Source organism: Cervus elaphus, chromosome 2 (genome assembly GCF_910594005.1).
Source record: "Cervus elaphus chromosome 2, mCerEla1.1, whole genome shotgun sequence".
Lineage (NCBI taxonomy): Eukaryota > Metazoa > Chordata > Mammalia > Artiodactyla > Cervidae > Cervus > Cervus elaphus.
Window position 1 is genome coordinate 8,812,250 of NC_057816.1, and position 21,007 is coordinate 8,833,256.

At 37.4% G+C, this 21,007-nt stretch overlaps 1 protein-coding gene across 3 annotated transcripts in view; it reads right to left on the minus strand.

The window, feature by feature from the left end:
- The window catches only part of RTN3 (reticulon 3), a 59,577-nt gene that overhangs the window by 37,309 nt on the left and 1,261 nt on the right, over window positions 1-21,007 (minus strand). For 2 of the 3 annotated variants that reach the window (XM_043870820.1, XM_043870830.1), the window contains exon 2: window positions 2,847-2,903. The exons of the other annotated variant lie outside the window; for it this stretch is intronic. In XM_043870820.1, the coding sequence (XP_043726755.1) occupies window positions 2,847-2,903 (57 nt within the window). The remainder of the gene's footprint in view (window positions 1-2,846; window positions 2,904-21,007) is intronic. 3 annotated transcript variants of the gene reach the window in all.

The window sequence follows — 21,007 nt, forward strand, 5'->3', positions numbered from 1 at the left end:
TCCTTATTTAACAGTATAGGAAAACATTAAAATTTACTCCCCTATTTTGAAATGCTCCAGGATTAAGTTGAAATTTAACTCTGCTTGATGAATTAAAAAAGGAATCAATAAGCAAAAGATTGGAAAGGACCTCCTCAGGAATACAACTTATTTAGAAAGAAGTGATTATTCTCGACATTCTCAACACAAATCTATTAGTTTTCAAAGAGCTTAACTTGTTAGCTTAAGTAGTTGTATACTTCAAAGTAGTACAACTTAATAAAGACTACATAATTTCCTTTTGAAAGATTTAATTGCCCTTTCTTCTCAGTCCAAGTTAACGACAACTTTGGGAATTCCCTGGTGGTCCAGTGGACGGAACTCAGCACTTTCACTGCTATGGGTCCAGGTTCAACCCCTGGTCTGGGAATCAAGATCCCATGAGTTTAGCAGCATGATCAAAAAACAGAAAAAGGCAAGTTTTAGTACATGCCTCTCCTTGAAGTCCAATAATGATAAATATATATTTCAATATTAAAAATGTCATTCTTAAGTATGAAAATGTCATTTTTAATTACTGCTACATATTGCTTAATAGGGCTTGAAAAGAAAGAGTGAAAGTGAAAGCCGCTCAGTTGTGTCCAACTCTTTGTGACCCCAGGGACTGTAGCCTGCTAGGCTCCTCTGTCCATGGAATTCTCCAGGCAAGAATACTGGAGTGGGTGGTCATTTCCTTCTCCAGGGGATCTTCCCAACCCAGGGATCGAACCCAGGTCTCCGGCATTGCAAGCGGATTCTTTACCAGCTGAGCCACCAGGGAAGCCCTAATATGGCTTGGATATATATAAGCAAGGCACAATTCTCCAAGGCTAAATGGCTGAGGGATATGGAAGCCAGAGACAGATTAACTGGGTTAGTGCCAGTTATGGACTCAAAGGTACCTGCTGGCGACAGTCACTCTGAAAGGCCTGCATGCAGCTGGGTGGAACTGGTTCTAGCTATTCTCTCCAGGGGGTTTAATCCAGTTAACTAAGTACACCAACAACTTCCTTTCCCTTGCTTTTATTAAGGCAGACTAGAAGCTACCAGTCTTGGCCACCCTAGAACACACCTAATCACTTGCCAAAGAGCGCCCTCAAAAAATCAGCTGATCTCTAGACCTGCCAATGAAGTAGAGCACCAATGGGGCTGCTTTTCCATTATGTCTTTTTTGCAGGAGAAAATGCTAGTAATAGAGGCTAGATTGGAACACCTTCAGGGATATGACATTTTAAACTGCTTTTTTACAATACAATACCCTTTAACAATAACATACCCTGAATCTGCACTGGTCAAAATAACTATAAAAGGAAGAATGACAAATCTATTTTTTTAAACAAGCTCTCATAGTCACTGTGAAACTGAAACCTACTTGAACTTGTGTTTTAACTAGAAAAATCCCTTTTATTTACCTCTGATTTGAGTGTGCATGTAGTTGCTCCTAATATGGATTAAAGTAATATTTTAAAACTACGACATATCTTCTCAACATTCTATGTATTAGGCATGTTGTGATTAGGTGGTACTGTCACACTATTTAGGCTATCAATTATTTCCTTTCTATACGAAAAAAGTGACTATGAAGAAAGTATCTTAAAAGATCTGAAATACTTTGAGAAAATATAATTATTTGTTTTATTTACACTATATTTTTAACTGACACCTTCCAGAATAGAATACATGTAATATCTCTTTGCCTACATTATTAAATTTCTCATGAGGAAAAAAATACCCTTAAAAATATAAATCTGGATGGGTTCTAGATGTTGAGGATCAGTTTGTGTCTATTTATTTCCTAACATTCACAAACTATCTATCTTTAAATATAAACAAGTTAATTTCAAAGGTCATGATTTGACCCAGAAGATATTCAAATTCACACAGTGAGGCACACTGTAAAAGAGTTGGGGACTCTAATGCTATCAGTCTGAATTGAATGCAATAAACTGTATATCATGTTTCCCAAGAAGCAGATCAGACTCTGAAAAAAACTTTTACTACGTTTATTTTATCCCATTAGGTTTTTTATTCTTACAAGGTGAAAGTCTAACAAACCAGCATACTGACTTTCATTCCAGCTAGGACAATAAACTCTTTGAACAAGGCTTCTTAGACCTATCTAGTGAGTTTAATTATCTTTTTTAAAATAACGATTTTCCGTTGACCTATCCCCGAGGTGGAGAACAAGAGCACAACTGAAACAGCACGAAGCAGACTCTCCTCCACGCAGCTGTCAGCTCTGACTCCCTTCTTCACTGGTTGACGGAGTGAAAACAAACCCCCCAAAACACCATAAGTTAATCTCCAGGAAAACAAGCCTGGCTTGCCAAAAATTCAACTGACTTGTTCAGTGTTCTAGGCAATTTGGAACTGGCCTAGCTTTTGGGACTAATCTCAGATAAGTCCATACTAAAGTATTCTAGCTAGGATGGTATATTAGTTCAGTGGAAGCACACTTTTATATAGCTTTCCCAAATCCACTACTTCTCCAAAGAAGTTAGATAACTGCAAATCAACGGGTTGAATGCATTCTGGAGAAAGTGTGTTTTCTGAACTGCAGTTCTTTCTACTTCAAGTTCTGTGGGCAAGTTTTTAATTTTAAAATACTCAAAGTTACACCTAAAGCTTATGCTATGTTAAAGGGTCCACCCAGCCTCATTCTATTTTACTGAGCTTTATGAGAAAGTCATTAGGAGTTGCTAACTTGTATTTAGTTTTTATTTTAGGGAGTTTGGGGGCAACAGAAAACTCATGCCTCATTTCCCCAGTTACAGCCTCTTTCTCAACATTTTTCTTTCATTAATGCACACAAAAAATGACAGACTTGCCTTGTGAGGTCGAAAATAGAGATACAGGCTGAGAGGAAGAGGAAGAAACAAAGGAATCTGAAAGAAAATATACAGCGTGAGAATTTGACAACCTCACATAGGAATTTGAACTTTTTTTTTTTTAATTTGGCAAAGCATCGTAATTTCATTGGGTTTAAGGAAGAGGGGAAAACCCAAATCTATATTTCCAATTACTGTTTTCACTCACCTGGCAGCAAAACCTTATTTCATTTTCAAAATGCATTTCTAAAAGTTAATCAATTCAGTTTCTTCTGTCAGATATTCTCACCCACAAAGGAAGAAAAGAGGAACCCCTAGAATTTTTAAATAATCTCAAGAAAGATAATGCTCCCCTGCAACTTCATGTGGGAAAGAAAAGATAGGTATCTGAGTACTAACTGGTTTTGCTTAAAACCATTTTTAACTTCATTTTGAGGAGTCAGCCATGAATATAAGCATTTAAACATATATAGTTGGCAAATATGTAAAACTGACCCTGAATACCGAAAAAAAAAAAAAAAAATTAAATCACAGTTAATCCACTGGGAAAAACCAACATAAGAAATCTCCTATGTCTAAAATTGGGACTTATATTTCTCTAAATTTGGCAACATATATCAAAATTTTAAATGCATAGACTTCCCCTACCAACCCCTGAGCATATTCTTTAACTTGGTAAATATATCTGCATACACATACAAAGACATGTACATCAGTGAGGATAGCCGTAACAGCGCTGATTATAAACACCAGAAATAATCTAAATGACCATCGATAAAAGCCTAGTTAAATAGTAACCTCCAGATAATGGAATACTTGCTGCTACAAAAAACAATGAGGTACAGCTAGGTACGTTGATATATTTAATTGAAAAGCAAAGTACTGACGTGCATACATTGTGCTTCCATTTGTTAACTGGCAACAAAAGGAACTTTGAGGTCTAGGGCAGGAGGGAGATTTGCTTTTCATTACAACCTTTGGCCTTAAAAGAAAATTAAATGAAGAATATAAATTGCCTTCAGTAAAAATGGAAAAAAAATTAATAAAACAGCATGTGAAAAACAAAACCCTGAAAAAGTACCCCTAAGTATACTGATCTTTACTTAACTCCTTTTTTTCTTGTAATTATAAAAAGGTTTTCACAAATATCAGAAATATACTTAAAATGAGAAGATTGCTTTAAAGGACTGGGCCATTGCAATATCTGTAAATACTAATCTAAATGGAACACAGGGAATATAGCCTATATTTTATAGGAACTACAAATGGAGTTTAACCTTTAAAAATTGTGAATCATTGTATTGAACATCTGTAATTTACATAATATTGTACATGAACTATACTTCAATTAAAAAAAAAAAAACTATTCAGTTGACAGATACAGAGCATGTTAACACCAAGGCAGAATTTAGTGGACAAGAGGCAGTAATTTGGTAACTCAAGACCAGAATTTAAAAATTCACTGTTTTTTAATTATCTTAAAATGAAGCATCACATTTACTCCTATCACTGAAAAACAGTACTCTTTTCTTTCTTAAAACAAACATTTCTATTTAATATTTCCAAATAGGTTAATGTCGATATGCAATTATCTTCAACATTAAATCTCTGCCAAAAGAATAAACCTGAAAATCTAAATGCTAAGTAAGCCCGATGCTAAAAAAGATCCCATGAACCTACCTGTTCATTTCCACCTGACACCCTCCTAATGGAAAATTTCAACACACAAATTTTTATGCAACAGCATCTATTCTGATACAGGACACAGATAACCAGAAGTAGTTTGCAACAATATTGCAAGAGCTCTTCTAACTTACAAAACCATATTGTATTCATATGCCATATTGATGCAGGCAACTGCACCCAAAAAAGGTGATCTTAATTCACAAATACTAATAATTAAATCAAATATTACCTACCAGTAACTAGGTCTAGGCACTGTAACAGTGCAGAGATGATGGTTGTGCCCACAAGCAACTGAAAAAGACAAACCAGTAAAGCTGTTTGCATTATGGGAAGAATGCATACAGTAGAGGCAGAAGAGATGATGTTCATCAGGTGAACAAGACAAGGGAAGGCAGTCTGGAGAGAAGGAACATCTGGCCAGATTCCAAATAGCTTTAAATATCATACAATGAAATTTGAATTATATCATATGATGTGTAATGCGGAATCAGTGAAGGTAAGGGATTGACAATATCCCATGTGTTTTAAAGAACTCTGGCAGCAGGGTAAAGTGAAAATGAAAGTTGCTCAGTTGTGTCAGACTCTGCGATCCCATGGACTTCTCCAGGCCAAAATACTGGAGTGGGTAGCCTTTCCCTTCTCCATGGGATCTTCCCAACCCAGGGATTGAACCCAGGTCTCCCACATTGCAGACAGATTCTTTGCCAGCTGAGCCATAAGGGAAGACCAAGAATACCGGAGTGGGTAGCCTATCCCTTCTCCAGGGGATCTTCCCCACCCAGGAATTGAACTGGGGTCTCCTGCATTGCAGGCAGATTCTTTACCAACTGAGCTATCAGGGGTAAAGTATGGATTTAATTGAAAAGTTCCTGCATAATCTTGGCAAGACATGAGGGCTTAAACTAAGGCAGTGAGGATGGGAATGCAGGGATGGACATGACAGGAAAGAATGGACAGGATTTTGAATCACTGGATGTTGGAGACTGGAGAAGCAAAAGTCAAAGGACTGAAGAACTACATGAAATGTGGCTTGCTAGGGTATGAGGAGGAATTCTTTGTATTAATTTCCACTAAGCAATAAGCTGTCTAAGGCATATCTATGACAAAGTTTTATCCTTGAAAAGCTATGACAAACCTAGACAGCATATTAAAAAGCAGAGACATTACTTTCCCAACAAAGATCTGTATAGTCAAAATTAAGGTTTTTCCAGTAGTCATGTATGGATGTGAGAGTTGGACCATAAAGAAAGTTGAGCACTGAAGAACTGATGCTTTTGAACTGTGGTGTTGGAGAAGACTCTTGAGAGTCCCTTGGACTGCAAGGAGATCAAACCAGTCAGTCCTAAAGGAAATTCATCTTGAATATTCATGAAGGACGGATGCTGAAGCTGAAGCTCCAATACTTTGGCCACCTGATGTGAAGAGCGGACTCATTAGAAAAGACCCTGATGCTGGGAAAGACTGAAGGCAGGAGGCGAAGGGGATGACAAAAGTTGAGAAGGTTGGATGGTATCATCAATTCAGTGGACGTGAGTTTGAGCAAGCTCTGGGAGATGGTGAAGGATGAGAAGCCTGGAGTGCTGCAGTCCATGGGGTTGCAAAGAGTCAGACACAACTGAGCAACTGAACAACAACAACAAAGGCATATCTTATATAGTCAAAAACCAAAAGCTATGGTTTTTCTAGTAGTCATGTACAGATGTGAGAGTTGGTCCATAAAGAAGGCTAAGTGCCGAAGAATTGATGCATCTGAATTGTGGTGCTGGAGACGACTCTTTAGAGTCCCTTGTACTGCAAGGAGATCAAACCAGTCAATCCTAAAAGAAATCCAACCTGATTATGCATAGGAAGGACTGATGTTGAAACTCCAATACTCTGGCCACTAGATGCACAGAGCTGACTCACTGGAAAAGACCTTGATGCTGGGAAAGATTGAAGACAAAAGGAAAAGGGGGCAGCAGAGGATGAGATGGTTAGATAGCATCACAATTCAATGGACATGACTTTGAGCAAACTCTGGGAGGTAGTGGAAGACAGGAGCCTGGCACGCTACACAGTCCATGGTGTTGCAGAGAGTCAGATGTGACTTAGCAACTGAACAACAATAAGGAATATCTAAGTGGAAACTGTTTACCAATATGAACAGACTCAGGAGACAGGTAAGGGTTACAGGTAAATATCTAGGAGCTAACACCGGGGTGAGAAGTGACACCACTGGGGTGAATGAATTTGTCCAGGGAGAATCAAAGAGGTGTTAACAATGGAATCTTGAGATACACAACCAATATTTACAGAGACTCAAAAAAGAATCACTAGTGAAGGAGATAGAAAGGAGTCAATGTGGGGGAAAATGTTTTGTCACCTGAAGAAAGCTTTAGAGAATGATTAACAGAGTTAAAAGCCAAGGAGTGGTGAAGACTTTGAAACGGGTCACTGAACTTAAGTAATCAAGTAATTCAGCACTGATGACTCTATGGTTAGAGGGAGGAGGGGGCCAACCACTGAAAACAGGAGTGAACCTAAGTTTAAAAACACTGAAAGCAAGTGTGCAGAGTATGGATGATAAAGAGAAGGGACTGAAAACTGGGCTGCAGTGGGAGGGAGAGGCAGAGTTGAGAGAGAGATTTTTTAGGAATAGAAATGACAAGTGTATTTATATAGAGAATGGCGCAAGTAGAAGGAAAAAGGCTGAATATGAAAAAGAAGCAATATTTGCAGGAAAAAAGTCCAGGAAGTTGCTAGAAGATAACGGATAAAAGACCACAAGTGGACCTGATGAAACCTAATTTCAATATGTAATCATATTTATAAGTAAAAGAATAAATCTGTGCCTATATGTAGTTATAAGACTGTTCATCACAAACATTAAGGGAATTTAATAAAAGTTACTAGGGACTGCTTAAATAGTTTTTAATATATCCATACAATGGGATATTACTCATTAAAAATTGTACTGTTGGGAGGGGGGATTGGGATGGGGAATACATGTAAATCCATGGCTGATTCCTGTCAATATATGACAAAAACCACTACAATACTGTAAAGTAATTAGCCTCCAACTAATAAAAATAAATGAAAAAAAAAATCGTACTGTTGATGAGAATTTATTCATACTAAATGATGCTGATAATACAATGAATAAAAAAGAGCATTATAAAAGTAATTTAAATAATGTGACCCCATTTCGGTAAAAAATACAAATTCATTTAAGAAGAAAAATGGATAATGATATTTACTCTCTGAGTAGAGGGATTATGAGTTTTTTTCTTGCTTTGAGTTTTTGAATATGAGGAACATGTATTATTTCAAGAGATTATTGTTACAAAATGAAAGGTATATGCTACCCATTGATTTTTTTTTTTTTATTAGTTGGAGGCTAATTACTTCACAACATTTCAGTGGGTTTTGTTATACATTGATATGAATCAGCCATAGATTTACACGTATTCCCCATACCCATTGGTTTTTCATTTTCCTTATATTTTTGTTTACTAAATTTTCTATTATGAACATACATTTTTCTTATAATTCCTAACACATACCTGTGCTTCCCACCTACATGAAATGGATTAGTTACCTTAGAGGGAGAAAAAGGACACCTTAAATAGGATCTCTAGCAGGTCTCTCAATGAAACCGTTTAGTGGATAATCTTACTAGTCTTTACACCACTGGATTTTCAACTTTCATAATACTTTAAGCTTTAACAAACTGTCAAAACTACAACAAACAAACAACAAAAAAACCCTTCTCTTTGAAAACAGAGCTACATTTCACTTGCTGAGTCCCAAGTGTCTATGATAGACACTGAATTAAGTATTTATATACATATCAAATCAAATCCTTACAAAAACTGAAGCTTATAAATGTCAGAATCAAGATTTAAACCTGATTGTTTTTTGAAAGCCAATGCTTCTTCTCTATCTGCCTACCAGACAGATCACTTGTCTCTTTTGCTGGTCTGTAATGTAATGTATGTGGTCATGTATGGATGTCAGAGTTGGACTGTGAAGAAAGCTGAGTGCCGAAGAATTGATGCTTTTGAACTGTGATTTTGGAGAAGACTCTTGAGAATCCCTTGGACTGCAAGGAGATCCAACCAGTCCATCCTAAAGGAGATCAGTCTTGGGTGTTCATTGGAAGGACTGATGCTGAAGCTGAAACTCCAGTACTTTGGCCACCTCATGCGAAGAGTGGACTCATTGGAAAAGACCCTGATGCTGGGAGGGATTGGGGGCAGGAGGAGAAGGGGACGACAGAGGATGAGATGGCTGGATGGCATCACCGACTCGATGGGCATGAGTTTGAGTAAACTCAGGGAGTTGGTGATGGACAGGGAGGCCTGGTGTGCTGTGATTCATGGGGTCGCAAAGAGTCGGACACGACTGAGCGACTGAACTGAACTGAATGTATGCGGTACTTATCTGAAAATTTACTAATCAAGTTTATGTATACATATTTTTGTGGTGGTTATACTTATGACATTCAGTTTATTAATTACATATGAACTCAGAATCAAATTATACAAAGTAATACACTTAACATTTAGAAATACTGCTTTGTTTCCATTAACATTTCATGAATTAATTTTATTTAACTTTTCACATATATCTTCTGCATACATGTGCATCTTTATCATGATAGGGTTCTTTCTGAGTAAATGATTTTGAGTAAATAATTTTAAGTAATGAGAAAAGTTGAGCAATAGACTTTTCCAGAGCCCCGATCCTCTCTTTCATCTGTTTATATATTTTCAAGCTCTATGATTATTTTATTATTTACTGAATCTTATTTCTCATGGGTTAGTTATATAAACTAAGGATTTAGTGTCACTGGTTCAAAATTTTTATAGATTATACTTCATTTAAAGTTATTTTAGGGACTTTCCTGGCAGTCCAGTGGTTAAGACTCTGTGCTTCCACTGAAGGGGCTTAAGATCACTGGTTAGGGAACTAGGATCCCACATACCATGAGGTGTGGCCAAAATAAAGTAACAATATGATAAGGTTATTTTAAAAATTGGTTATAATATTCCTTGTGCTGTATGATATATCCGTGTGGCTTATTTATTTTATTCATAGTAGTTTGTACCTCTTCATCTACTCCTACATGTTGCCCCACCCCTTTCCCTTTCCTGACTGGTAACCACTAGATTGTTCTCTGAGTCTGTTTTGTTATATTCAATTTTGTTAGATTCCATATACAAGTGATAACATACAGTATTCGTCTTTGTCGGATTTATTTCTTCTTTTGTTCTCTTCCCTTGTGATTTGATGACTCTCTTTAATGTTGTTTGGATTCCTTTTTCTTTCCTTTTTTTGGGCTGCACCTCACGGCTTGTAGGATCTTAGTTCTCCAACTAGAGTTTGAACCCAGGCCCTCAGCAGTGAAAGCCCAGAGTCCTAACTGTTGGACTGCCAGGGAATTCCCTCCTTTCTCTTTTGGGTGTGTATCTATTACAGATTTTTGGTTTGCAGTTATATATGTGATTATATATGTGATTATTTTAGGTTGCTGATCTCTTAATTTCAAGCAAATCTTAACAACCCTGCATTTATACTCCCCTCCTCTCTCAAGTTTATGTTTTTTTTAGTATATGTGCTGCCGAAGCGAGCACTCAAGTTTATGTTTTAAAACTCCGTCGAATGAAGAAGATAAGATCCTGTCCCCATACCTCTTAACCTTTCCCTCCAGCATCACACTGAGTAGGTAAGCAGTGGAAAAATAGGGAGGAAAAATAGGAAAAAGGCACACTAGTGGAGGTTTCCAAATTCTTATCAAGCCTGTGTTAGATGGGTTGCTGGGGGAGAGAGAAAGACAGAAAAAGCTTTGGATCGGATGTGAGAGTCAACTTTTGATTTAGATCGGGGGTAAATACACTAATAAACCTGATTGTTTGAATTTTCTAAACTGCAGTAAAAACAGTTTCAATGAATTACTTATTTTGGTGGTATCCATCCTTTAACACCAGCAGAATACAGACTGCACTGTTAGAGAAATAAGTTATTCTGGGAACAACTTTGTAGAATGACTTCTATAGCGCCAAAGCTTTTTCCTTGTGCTAGTTTCCACAGATTATTAAAGCTTCTTCTAGAACATAAAGAAAAATGAAGTGTTTGAAATTTTATCTAAAATTAGTATAATGAAAATGAGAAATTAATCAGTTCTTTCAAACATCTTTTCTATCCTAATTTTAAAACAAATTATTTTTGGACTTCTCCGGTTGTGAAGTGGTAAGAATCCACCTGCCAATGCAGGGGACATGGGTTCGATACCTGGTTCAGGAAGATTCCACATGCTGCAGAACAACTGTCCATGCACCACAACTACCGAGATGGCGCCTGTGCTTCCCAACAAGAGGAGCCACTGCAATGAGAAGCCGATACACCTCAACGAAGCGCAGCCCCCGCCTGCCTCAACTAGAGAAAGCCCTTGTGCAGAAATGAAGACCCAGCACAGCCAAAAATAAGTAAGTTTTATCATTTAGCTACCTTTTTTGCTTTATAACTGAGTCCCCCCCACCCACACAAAAGGCATTCTTTCCACTCTTTCTCGTGACCACAGTTCTTCTAAATTTTTTCATTGAGGGGTAACTGCTTTACAGAATTTTGTTTTCTGTCAAACATCAGTATCAATCAGCCATAGTTGTACATATGTCTCCTCCCTCTTGAACCTCCCTTCCATTTTCCTCCCCATCCCACCCCCCCAGGTCGATACAGAGCCCCTGTTTGAGTCCCCTGAGACAAATTCCCATTGACTACCTATTTTACATATGGTAATGTAAGTTTCCGTGTTACTCTCTTCATATATTGTAGTTTTGATTTGCATTTCTCTAATAATGAGCGATGTTGAACATCTTTTCATGTGCTTGTTAGCCATCTGTACATCTTCTTTGGAGAAATGTCTGTTTAGGTCTTTTCTCCACTTTTTGATTAGGTTGTTTGTTTTTCTGGTAGTGAGTTGTATGAACTGCTTGTATATTTTGGGAATTAATCCTTTGTCAGTTGTTTCATTTGCTATTATTTTCTCCCATTCTAAGGTTTGTCTTTTCACCTTGTTTATAGTTTCCTTTGCTGTGTAAAAGCTTTTAAATTTAATTAGGTCCCACTTGTTTACTTTTGTTTTTATTTCCATTACTCTAGGAGGTGGGTCCTAGAGGATCTTGCTTTATGTCATCGAGTGTTTTGCCTGTGTTTTCCTCTAAGAGTTTTATAGTTTCTGGTCTTACATTTAGGTTTTTAATCCATTTTGAGCTTATCTTTGTGTATGGTGTTAGAAAGTGTTGATGTAGCTATTTAGTTTTCCCAGTACTACTAATTGAAGAGGCTATCTTTGCCCCATTGTATTATTCTTGCCTCCTCTGTCAAAAATAAGGCACCCACAGGTGCATGGGTTTATTTCTGGGCTTTCTATCTTGTTCCATTGGTCTATATTTCTGTTTTTGTGCCAGTACCATACTGTCTTGATGACTGTAGCTTTGCAGCACAATCTGAAGTCAGGAAGGTTGATTCCTCCAGCTCCATTCTTCTTTCTCAGGACTGTTTTGGCTATTTGGGGTCTTTTGTGTTTCCATATGAACTGTGAAATTTTTTGTTCTAGTTCTGGGAAAAATGCCATTGGTGATTTGATAGGGATAGCAGTGAATTTGTAGATTGCATTTGGCAGTACAGTCATTTTCACAATATTGATTCTTCCTAGCCAGGAACATGGAATATCTCTCCATCTGTTTATGTCGTCTTTGATTTCTTTCATCAGTGTCTTATAATTTTCTGTATACAGGTCCTTTGTCTCCTTAGGTAGGTTTATTCCTAGATATTTTATCCTTTTTGTTGCAATGGTGAATGGGACTGATTCTTTAATTTCTGTTTCTGATTTTTCATTGTCAGTATATAGGAATGTAAGTGATTTCTGTGTATTCACTTTGCACCCTGCAACTTTGCTAAGTTCACTGATTAGCTCTAGTAATTTTCTGATAGTATCTTTAGGGTTTTCTATGTACAGTATCATGTCATCTGCAAACAGTGAGAGCTCTATTTCTTCTTTTCCAATCTGGATTCCTTTTATTTCTTTTATTTCTCTGATTGCTGTAGCTAGGACTTCCAAAACTATGTTGAATAATAGTGGTGAGTGGACACCCTTGTTTTGTTCCTGATCTTAGGGGGAATCCTCTCAGCTTTCAACACTGAGAATAACGTTTGCTGTGGGCTTACCATATATGGCCTTTACTATGTTGAGTAAGGTTCCTTCTATGCCCATTTTTTGTAAGAGTTTTAATCATAAATGTGTGCTAAATTTTGTCAAAAGCTTTTTCTGCATCTATTTAGAGTATCACATGGCTTTTATCTTTCAATTTGTTACTATGGTGTGTCACACTGACTGATTTGCATATATTGAAGAATCCCTGCATCCCTGGAATAAACCCAACTTGATCATGGTGTATGAGCTTTTTAATGTGTTGTTGAATTCTGTTTGCTAGAATTTTGTTGAGGATTTTTGCATCTATGTTCATCAGTGATATTGGCCTGTGGTTTTATTTTTTTGTGTTATCTTTGTCTGGTTTTTCATGACCACAGTTCTTGATGGCAACTCAGGATCTCAGTAAAAACTGCTAAACTGAGCCAGTTACTGTCCTCTCCCCCATCAGAGCTCCAGGAACAGGCAGACTGTTTTTCTCCCCAAATTTTATGCCATTTTTCCCCTTTTTGTGCTCACTAGACCTCCACTGCATTACTCGTACCTACTTGCCTCTCCCAAAACAATCTCCATTTCATGATTAAAGCTTTCTCTTATTAAAAAATTATTTTAGAAAATTTTATATTTACAGAAAAGATTGTTGCTTTTATTCAGCACTGTTTCTGCTATAGTTAACATGTTATATTAGTATTGTGGTATTGATAAATTTGTCACAATTAATGAACTAATATTGATACATTACTAATAACTAAAGCCCATTCTTCCCTGAGATTTCAATAACTTTTCCCTAATGCCCGCTCCCTGTTCTAAGATCCCATCCAGGAAACCACATCACATTTTGTCATCATGTCTCTTTAGCCTCCTTTGGACTATGACAATTTCTCAGGTTTTCTTTACTTCGATGATCTTGAAAATTTTGAGAAGGACTGCTCAAGTAGTTCACAGAATGTCCCTCAATTTGGGCTTGTCTGATGTTCTCATTGTTAGACTGGAGTTATGAGTTTTAGGGAGGATTACCACTGAGGGGTAACCCTTCACTGAGGTGAAGGGCTGTCTTGTCATACCATATCAAGGTACATACTATTAATATGACTTATCAGTGATGATGTTAACCTTGATCCCCTGGCCGAGGTAGAGTTTGCCAAGTTTCTCCATGGTAGTACTTTTCCCCACCCTTCTATACTGTACCCTCTGGAGGCAAGTTACTAAGCATTTCCCCCACTTAAGGCATGGGAGAGAATCTACATAAACTGGCAGGCTAATTTTTAATAATTTTAATTTACTAGAGCTAACATTACTGTAAAAATAGACCAATTAACAATGCTTTGGCCCTCTGGAACCAATAAACCAAATAAGATCTAATATCCATTCAACTTATTTGCTATTGGAAACAAATTCCAACTGGACTGGAAGCACCTTATGGCTAAGGATCATCTTACATGTCCCTGTATCTTTCATAAGGCACAGAATATGATGGTCAGCATACAGTAGAAGACACAGGATATGGAGGCTTGAACATTATAGAGCCTTAGCAAGAGTTTAAATTGTTATTTCAGAAACAGACTTTGAGTCTGGACATTAGCCCTACTAATGTAGTAGTTATGCATTTCACTCTAGGAGAAGTGAAGATGCTCACTCTGTTGTAACACTAAAGAGCTGGAAAGCTTTCTTTGTACATATGTAGAGTAAATGCATATGCAATCTAAGAGGAAAAATAAGCAGAACTCTTCTTGCAAAGGAAACAAAATTAGAAAGTCTGACAAACAAAATGAAGCATAAAAATAGTAAATTGGTTACAAATGTTTTAATAACCCAACTTCTAAGTAGTGCTATATTTACTGTTGTTAAGAATATTTTACTCTTCTGCAAATAATGTTTAAAACATATTAAATAAAAATCTCAGATTCTGTTAGAAGATAGAAATCAGACTTATTTTAACACATTTTAAAATTCTGCCACATCATACTAGCTTACTATTGAGTACTTAATAGAAGTGAATCTCTAATACACCAAAATGTGGCATTCAAGTGGTTATAATTTTCAGGATTTAAAGCCATTAGTGGAAAATACTAGAGTCCAGAAGTAAGTAGTAAAAGAAGACAATCTTAAACATACACTATATTTGGATATAGTATTATGCACTTACATGAAAAGTCTCTCCTCAGCACCGAAATGAATATATCAATTTCCATATGCAGAAGGTTTTGCAAAGTTAACAATCTGATTTTCAAAAACAAAATTTTCTTAACCTGAGGTTTATGAGTAGTTTTATAGTAGTTCTGTGAAAGTTCATGCAATACTTCATGTATGCATTATTTTCCTGGGAGTAGAGGTTCTCCATCTACTCATCCATTCCATAATGATAAAGTCTTTGCTCTCATTAAAAAATACGACGGCCTGCTTTGTGCCAGGTTCTGACAGGCATCAGAGATAGAGCAGTGAATAAAACAGCAAAAATCTCCACTCTGATGAAACTTCTATTTTGTGGCAGACAAACAATATACAAAATAAATAAGTCAAATACTGTAAGACAGATTATGACAAGTCATAAGAAAAATAAAGCAGGAAAAGCCTATAAGGTGTTTTTCTCTTATGCAATTTTGATAAGGTAGCCAGGCAAAGATCTAAGGGAGGTGAGAAAGTGAAGAGCTGTGAGAATGTATGAGGGAAGAGCATTTTAGGCACTGCTCCTAAGTCACTTCAGTCGTGTCCGACTCTGTGCGACCCCATCCCTGGGATTCTCCAAGCAAGAACACTGGAGTGGGTTGCCATTTCCTTCTCTAATGCATAAAAGTGAAAAGTGAAAGTGACGTCGTTCAGTCATGTCTGACTCTTCGAGACCCCATGGACTGCAGCCTACCAGGCTCCTCCGTCCATGGGATTTTCCAGGCAAGAGTACTGGAGTGGGGTGCCATTGCCTTCTCCGATTTTAGGCACAGTGAACAGCAAATAAGACACTGAGAGAGGTATTCCTAGTGTGAAAAATAACAAGATCAGTGTGGCTAAAGCTAGGTGAGCAAGGGGGGCAGGCCGGGGCCAGATATTACAGGGCTGCGTAAGCTGTTTAATGACTTCAGCATTTAATCTGAGTGTGATCAGAAGTGACTAGAGCATATGCCAATGAGTGAAATGATCTGACTTACATTTTTCACAGACTCACACCAGCTGCTGTGTGGAGAAAAGACTGAAGAGAGTCAAGAGAGAAAGTCTGGAGATCAGTTAGGAGGCAACTGCAGTAATTTAGGAGAGCTACGGACAATAGCCTGGACCAGGGTAGTAGTGATGGAGCTTGGGAAAACTGGTAGTCACTGTAGAATCAATAAGATTTGCTGATTGCTACGTAAAGGAAAGAGAGGAACCGAGGGCATTTAAAATGAGGAAGACAGACTTCTCTGGCAGTCCACTGGTTAAGACTCCATGCTTCTAACGAAGGGAGTATGGGTTCAATCCCTGGTCAGGGAGCCAAGATCCCGCACTCCTCACAGTGAGGTTAAAAAATAAATAAAATGAGAAAGAGAAGTAACCACTGGATTTAATAACATGGAAAATAACTGGTGTATCTGATGAGCGAAGTTTTTGTAGAAAAGTGGAGTAAAAAGCCACCTGGCTTAGAAACCATGGGATCAGAAGTGAAGATTTCTAAGTTAACTGAACTTGGTTAACCAATAACTGAATTTAAGAGGGTGACAGAACTATTTTTATCACATGTTGTTTCAAATTTGAAAGACAGGCAGTGTATGTATTTGAAAGAACTGAGTTGGATCCTTAATCCTTGTTTTATCCTATCTTTAACTTCATAGCCACAATGCTTGATGTATGCTTAAATATTTGTTGAATTAAGGTAATGTATTGACACAAATTAAACCATAAAGCGATACACAAGTGTAAGACATAAATCAAGTATTTCTGCCTTTTATGTAAAATGAAGACAATGCCCACTGTTGAAATGCTTTCAGGTGGCTCCGTATTAGTTTTGCTAAAAATGTTTTTCAGAATACCTTTCAATATATCTTCAAAGGCAAACTGCCAGTGAAGAAGAAGTCAGAGAGCTCCTGCCTCCACCACCACGCCCCCACCCCCAGGTTATGATGATGTGCTTATGAGGAAAACTGAACCAATAGACTGGAAAAAACAGATAAGAATATTTCTTTGAAATCTAAAGAGACCATCACAAGAGGAAGCTAACTGTTAACAATTACCCACCCCATCACAAAATGTAAAACAGAAACACACATCCTATCCAGTATTTAAAGGGATTTTCTGCAGGAGTTCCCCAGTGGTCCACTGGTTAAGATTTGGTGCTTTCACTGCCATGGCATGAGTTCAGTCACTGGGTTGAGGAACTAAGATTCATGCAAGTGGTGGAGCACAACCAAAAAAAGAAAAGTAAGAAACAAGGGGATTTTCTCTGCAATTTCAGTATTACAGAGTAACATGTCCTATTCTAGTAACAGATGTTACTAGTCACAGATATGTAGTAAAACACTGCAATGATGCAATCATAAGCAATACTGATTACAGCTAAATTTACTTAATATACATGCGAGCGTGCTAAGTCGCTTCAGTTGTGTTCGACTCTTTGCAACCCCATAGACTGTAGCCTGTCAGGCTCCTCTGTCCACAAGATTCTCCAGGCAAGAATACTGGAGTAGGTTGCCGTTCTCTTCTCCAGCGGATCTTCCCCACCCAGCGATAGAACCAGCACCTCTTAAGTGCCCTACATTGGCAGGTGGGTTCTTTACCACTAGTGCCACCTGGGGACTTCCCTCTGGCTTAGAGGGTAAAGAATCCATTACCCGCAACGTGAGAGACCTAGGTTCAATCTCTGGGTTGGGAAGATCCCCTGGAGGAGGGCATGACAACCCACTCCAGCATTCTTGCTGAGAATCCCATGGATGGAGGAGCCTGGCAGGCTACGGTCCATGGGGCTGCAAAGAGTCCGAACTGAACCGACACTATTGAGTGACTAAGCACAACACAGCACAGTGCCACCTGGGAAGCCCATTTAGTGTACATACTTTATAAAAAACACCTGTAACATCCCCAACCATCCAAAATAATTCTAGAAGAGCTGTTACAAATAAACGGGATAAAACTTCAGTCAGTCTCCTGTGCAACTCCTGAATGACTTAAATTATATGAACGTAATATCAACTTGGTAATTTTCATCTAAAAAGTTATACTACAAAATTTACATTTATTTCGTAAGTCTGTACAGTTAAGGAGGCAGTTATAAATTCATCATTAACAATAAAGTTGGACACAGACTATAAGGTATGTACATACAACAAATACACATAGTTAATCATTTATTTGGAGTTCTGTTCAGATTTACAAAAACAGTAGTTCTAGGTTTATGGCTATTCTAAACAGAAGTGCCCTTCTACAGAACAATGTCTTGGCTCACACAAAACTGGAAAACTGAATGTTCCCTCTGCCCTTCAATGACACGTCACCAATTCCTTCACTACCAAGCTTCATTTTACAGATGCTTATAAACTGCACAGGATTAAACAGGTGACTACTGGATCAGTAAGGATATATAATTTCCTCACCACAGAAAACAGTTGGACACGAATGAGGGACTGGATAACACCACCACCACAGAATACAATAAAAGCGATAATATTAGTTTCATTTTGTTTACAGACCATCTCTAAAATAATAAAAATAAAAACACCGATGCTTTTACCAGCTACTACATAAACAATTCCTTAGAGATTTCAATTTAAGGAAGGTGTAAGTGTTAAATATATGTGGACTGGTTTGTTTGATCAGAGTGGTTAAATTATTTGTGAATCTGACTCTAAAAGAAAACAGCATTAAAAGATATCTTCTGTTCCCGGGCAATAAAAATCATTCAAATCAACAAGCATTTGTGAACCATACTACATGACCATTCTTGCCCTTTCCTGTCCTCTTGCTTCCCCTGACAGGAGTTTTATAATGTATCATAACTATACTTATGGTCAGCATGCTGCAGAAAATATCTTAGCATACTGATGCCAAGCGACCTACGAAACATCTTGGCTTCACCCCCAACTTCTTTAACAGGTCAGTTGAGTGAAAGGAATGACCCCTTATAAATATGAGGGGTCAAAAGCTGAAACAAACGATTTACTTTTATAAAGAACAAAGTATAAGAGCATCCTTTACTATGAGGAAGATTTATGATTTCTCACTTCTTATTCAATTGTTCTTTGTATCTATGTATTTTAAATCTATAAATAGATGTATCAAATACTAGGTATTGTTATTCAATAAAAGTTAGGATTTAAGGGCAGCAAATTTGTCTAGGTCACATTCCTGAGGCTTAGGATGTGCACAAGGTCATATGGTCAATAAGCATAGACAGGACTGAAATATAGGTACCTCTGGGACTCAAGTCTGTGTGTTTATCACCATATTACACACTCACTGCTAATCTGACATGTGTACAATACAGACTTCAGTGCTGAACAGGTAGTCAGAGTTCTTTTTTTACTTAAGAGTTAAGACTGAAAATACAAATTACATAATCATGTGACTGACTGATATGTTAGAACAAAGTGTAAAAATGAAGCCATAAAAAGTACATGGAACAACTCAATTTCACGAGTGAGGAAAGAAGTAATTAAAGCAAAAACTTGTGTATTTTTTTTTTTTAGTTGTCCCAGCTGTTTTTTGCTTTGAGCTGACTTCCATGAACAGATACAAGAAATGTAGCTTTATTTTGGCACCATGATTTTCAGAGCAATAATAAAGAACAGTCTCTAGCAAGTTAAAGAATTTCAAAGGCTACAGACAGTAAACTATTAAACCACTTTTAAAGTTTAGGCAATAGACAGGTATCTAAGGCAACTCTCATCCTAAAAAAAGATCACTAATTATTTACGTATCTTTCACTTCAACCTCAAATTTCTGCCTTCGAAATCTTTGTTCTTCTTCAAAGGCAGAAATCTGGGAAGCCAATCCTGGCTCCTGACCTTCTCCAAGCATACATCACTGCCAGCTGCACTAACACTGAATGCACTGGATGAGACAGCGCCATCACCAATCATTTTTAATTAGAAACTAAATTTCTAAAGTTTGTTACTAAACAGGTCAGTCAAGACACAATTGTTTCCTGCAGGCACCAAGTGACCACTTACTCTTCTTTTTTTTTTTAACTCTTATTTTTTGAAAGTTTCTAAAACCAAGAGAAGCTTGGTGAATGTAAATGAACCTAAAGGTTGACATTAACACCTACCGACTTTTAAAACAATCAAGGTAAATTTTTTAAGAACCCATTTTATGAGTCAAATTTTGTAATAACAAACTTCATCTTATTTTCATGGTGCAAAAGCCTGAGACATTTCCTCTGAGAGATGGAGAAAAGATGTAGCAAGGAGGAAGAGCTTTGGCAATGAAATTCTGATTATATATTACAGTGTCTTAAGCTAAACGTTTCAGGTAGTGACCTGACAAATGAGGATCTTGAGTTGAACTCACTAAAACTGTATTAATGATTTTTATACAATATTAATACATATTTGCAGTGGATAAGAGTTCAAGGTGGCGAGAGTATCTATTTTTCAAGTGTATCAAAAATTTAAAATGAAGAAAATCAAAAGGTATGCACAAAAGGGCCAGCAACATAAGAGTAACCAATGACAAGTGATTAAAGCCAAAACACCAAGTTGCTAAGTATATAAGGAAGCTGCTATTCATTTGGACCTTTGCCCAGAACACAAAAATTTGGAGGAGAAATGGTAGTGGTTTAAAGGGGACAGGGGTTCTAAATTTGCTGCCTCATTCCTATATCGGGATAGCTCATCTTGGCCTTGCAGAAGCTTCCTCTGATAACTGTTTCTACTGAAATGTCTATAACCACACTGGAAAATCCAAACGGGTACCAAAGCATTTATGTAGAAATCCACTGTTTGAAAAACACCTAGAGAATATATTTAAAGCTAAGATAAATTTTGTTCTTTAGAAAATCAACCCAAGATCCTCGCAAAATAGACAAGCATTTTAAAACGTCTCAAAATTCTCTAAGGTAGCTAAATAAAGAGCAAAATTATCTGTACTCCCCCGAGCTTATGGTCCTTCGACAAAAAGCTTTTCTTCTTCTTTTTCAAAGACTGAGTTCCTTTAAGAACCACCACCACCTGCTCATGGTGCTTTTTTTTTCCCCTCAAGAAGGCATCTGCACTGCAGATCTCCACTCTAGGGGAGCTTGCCAGCCAGCTCCCACCAGCAGGCAGACGCGTATACAATGGAAACTAAAAGCGGCCTGCAGCTTCCCTCCTAGTCTTTCATAGAG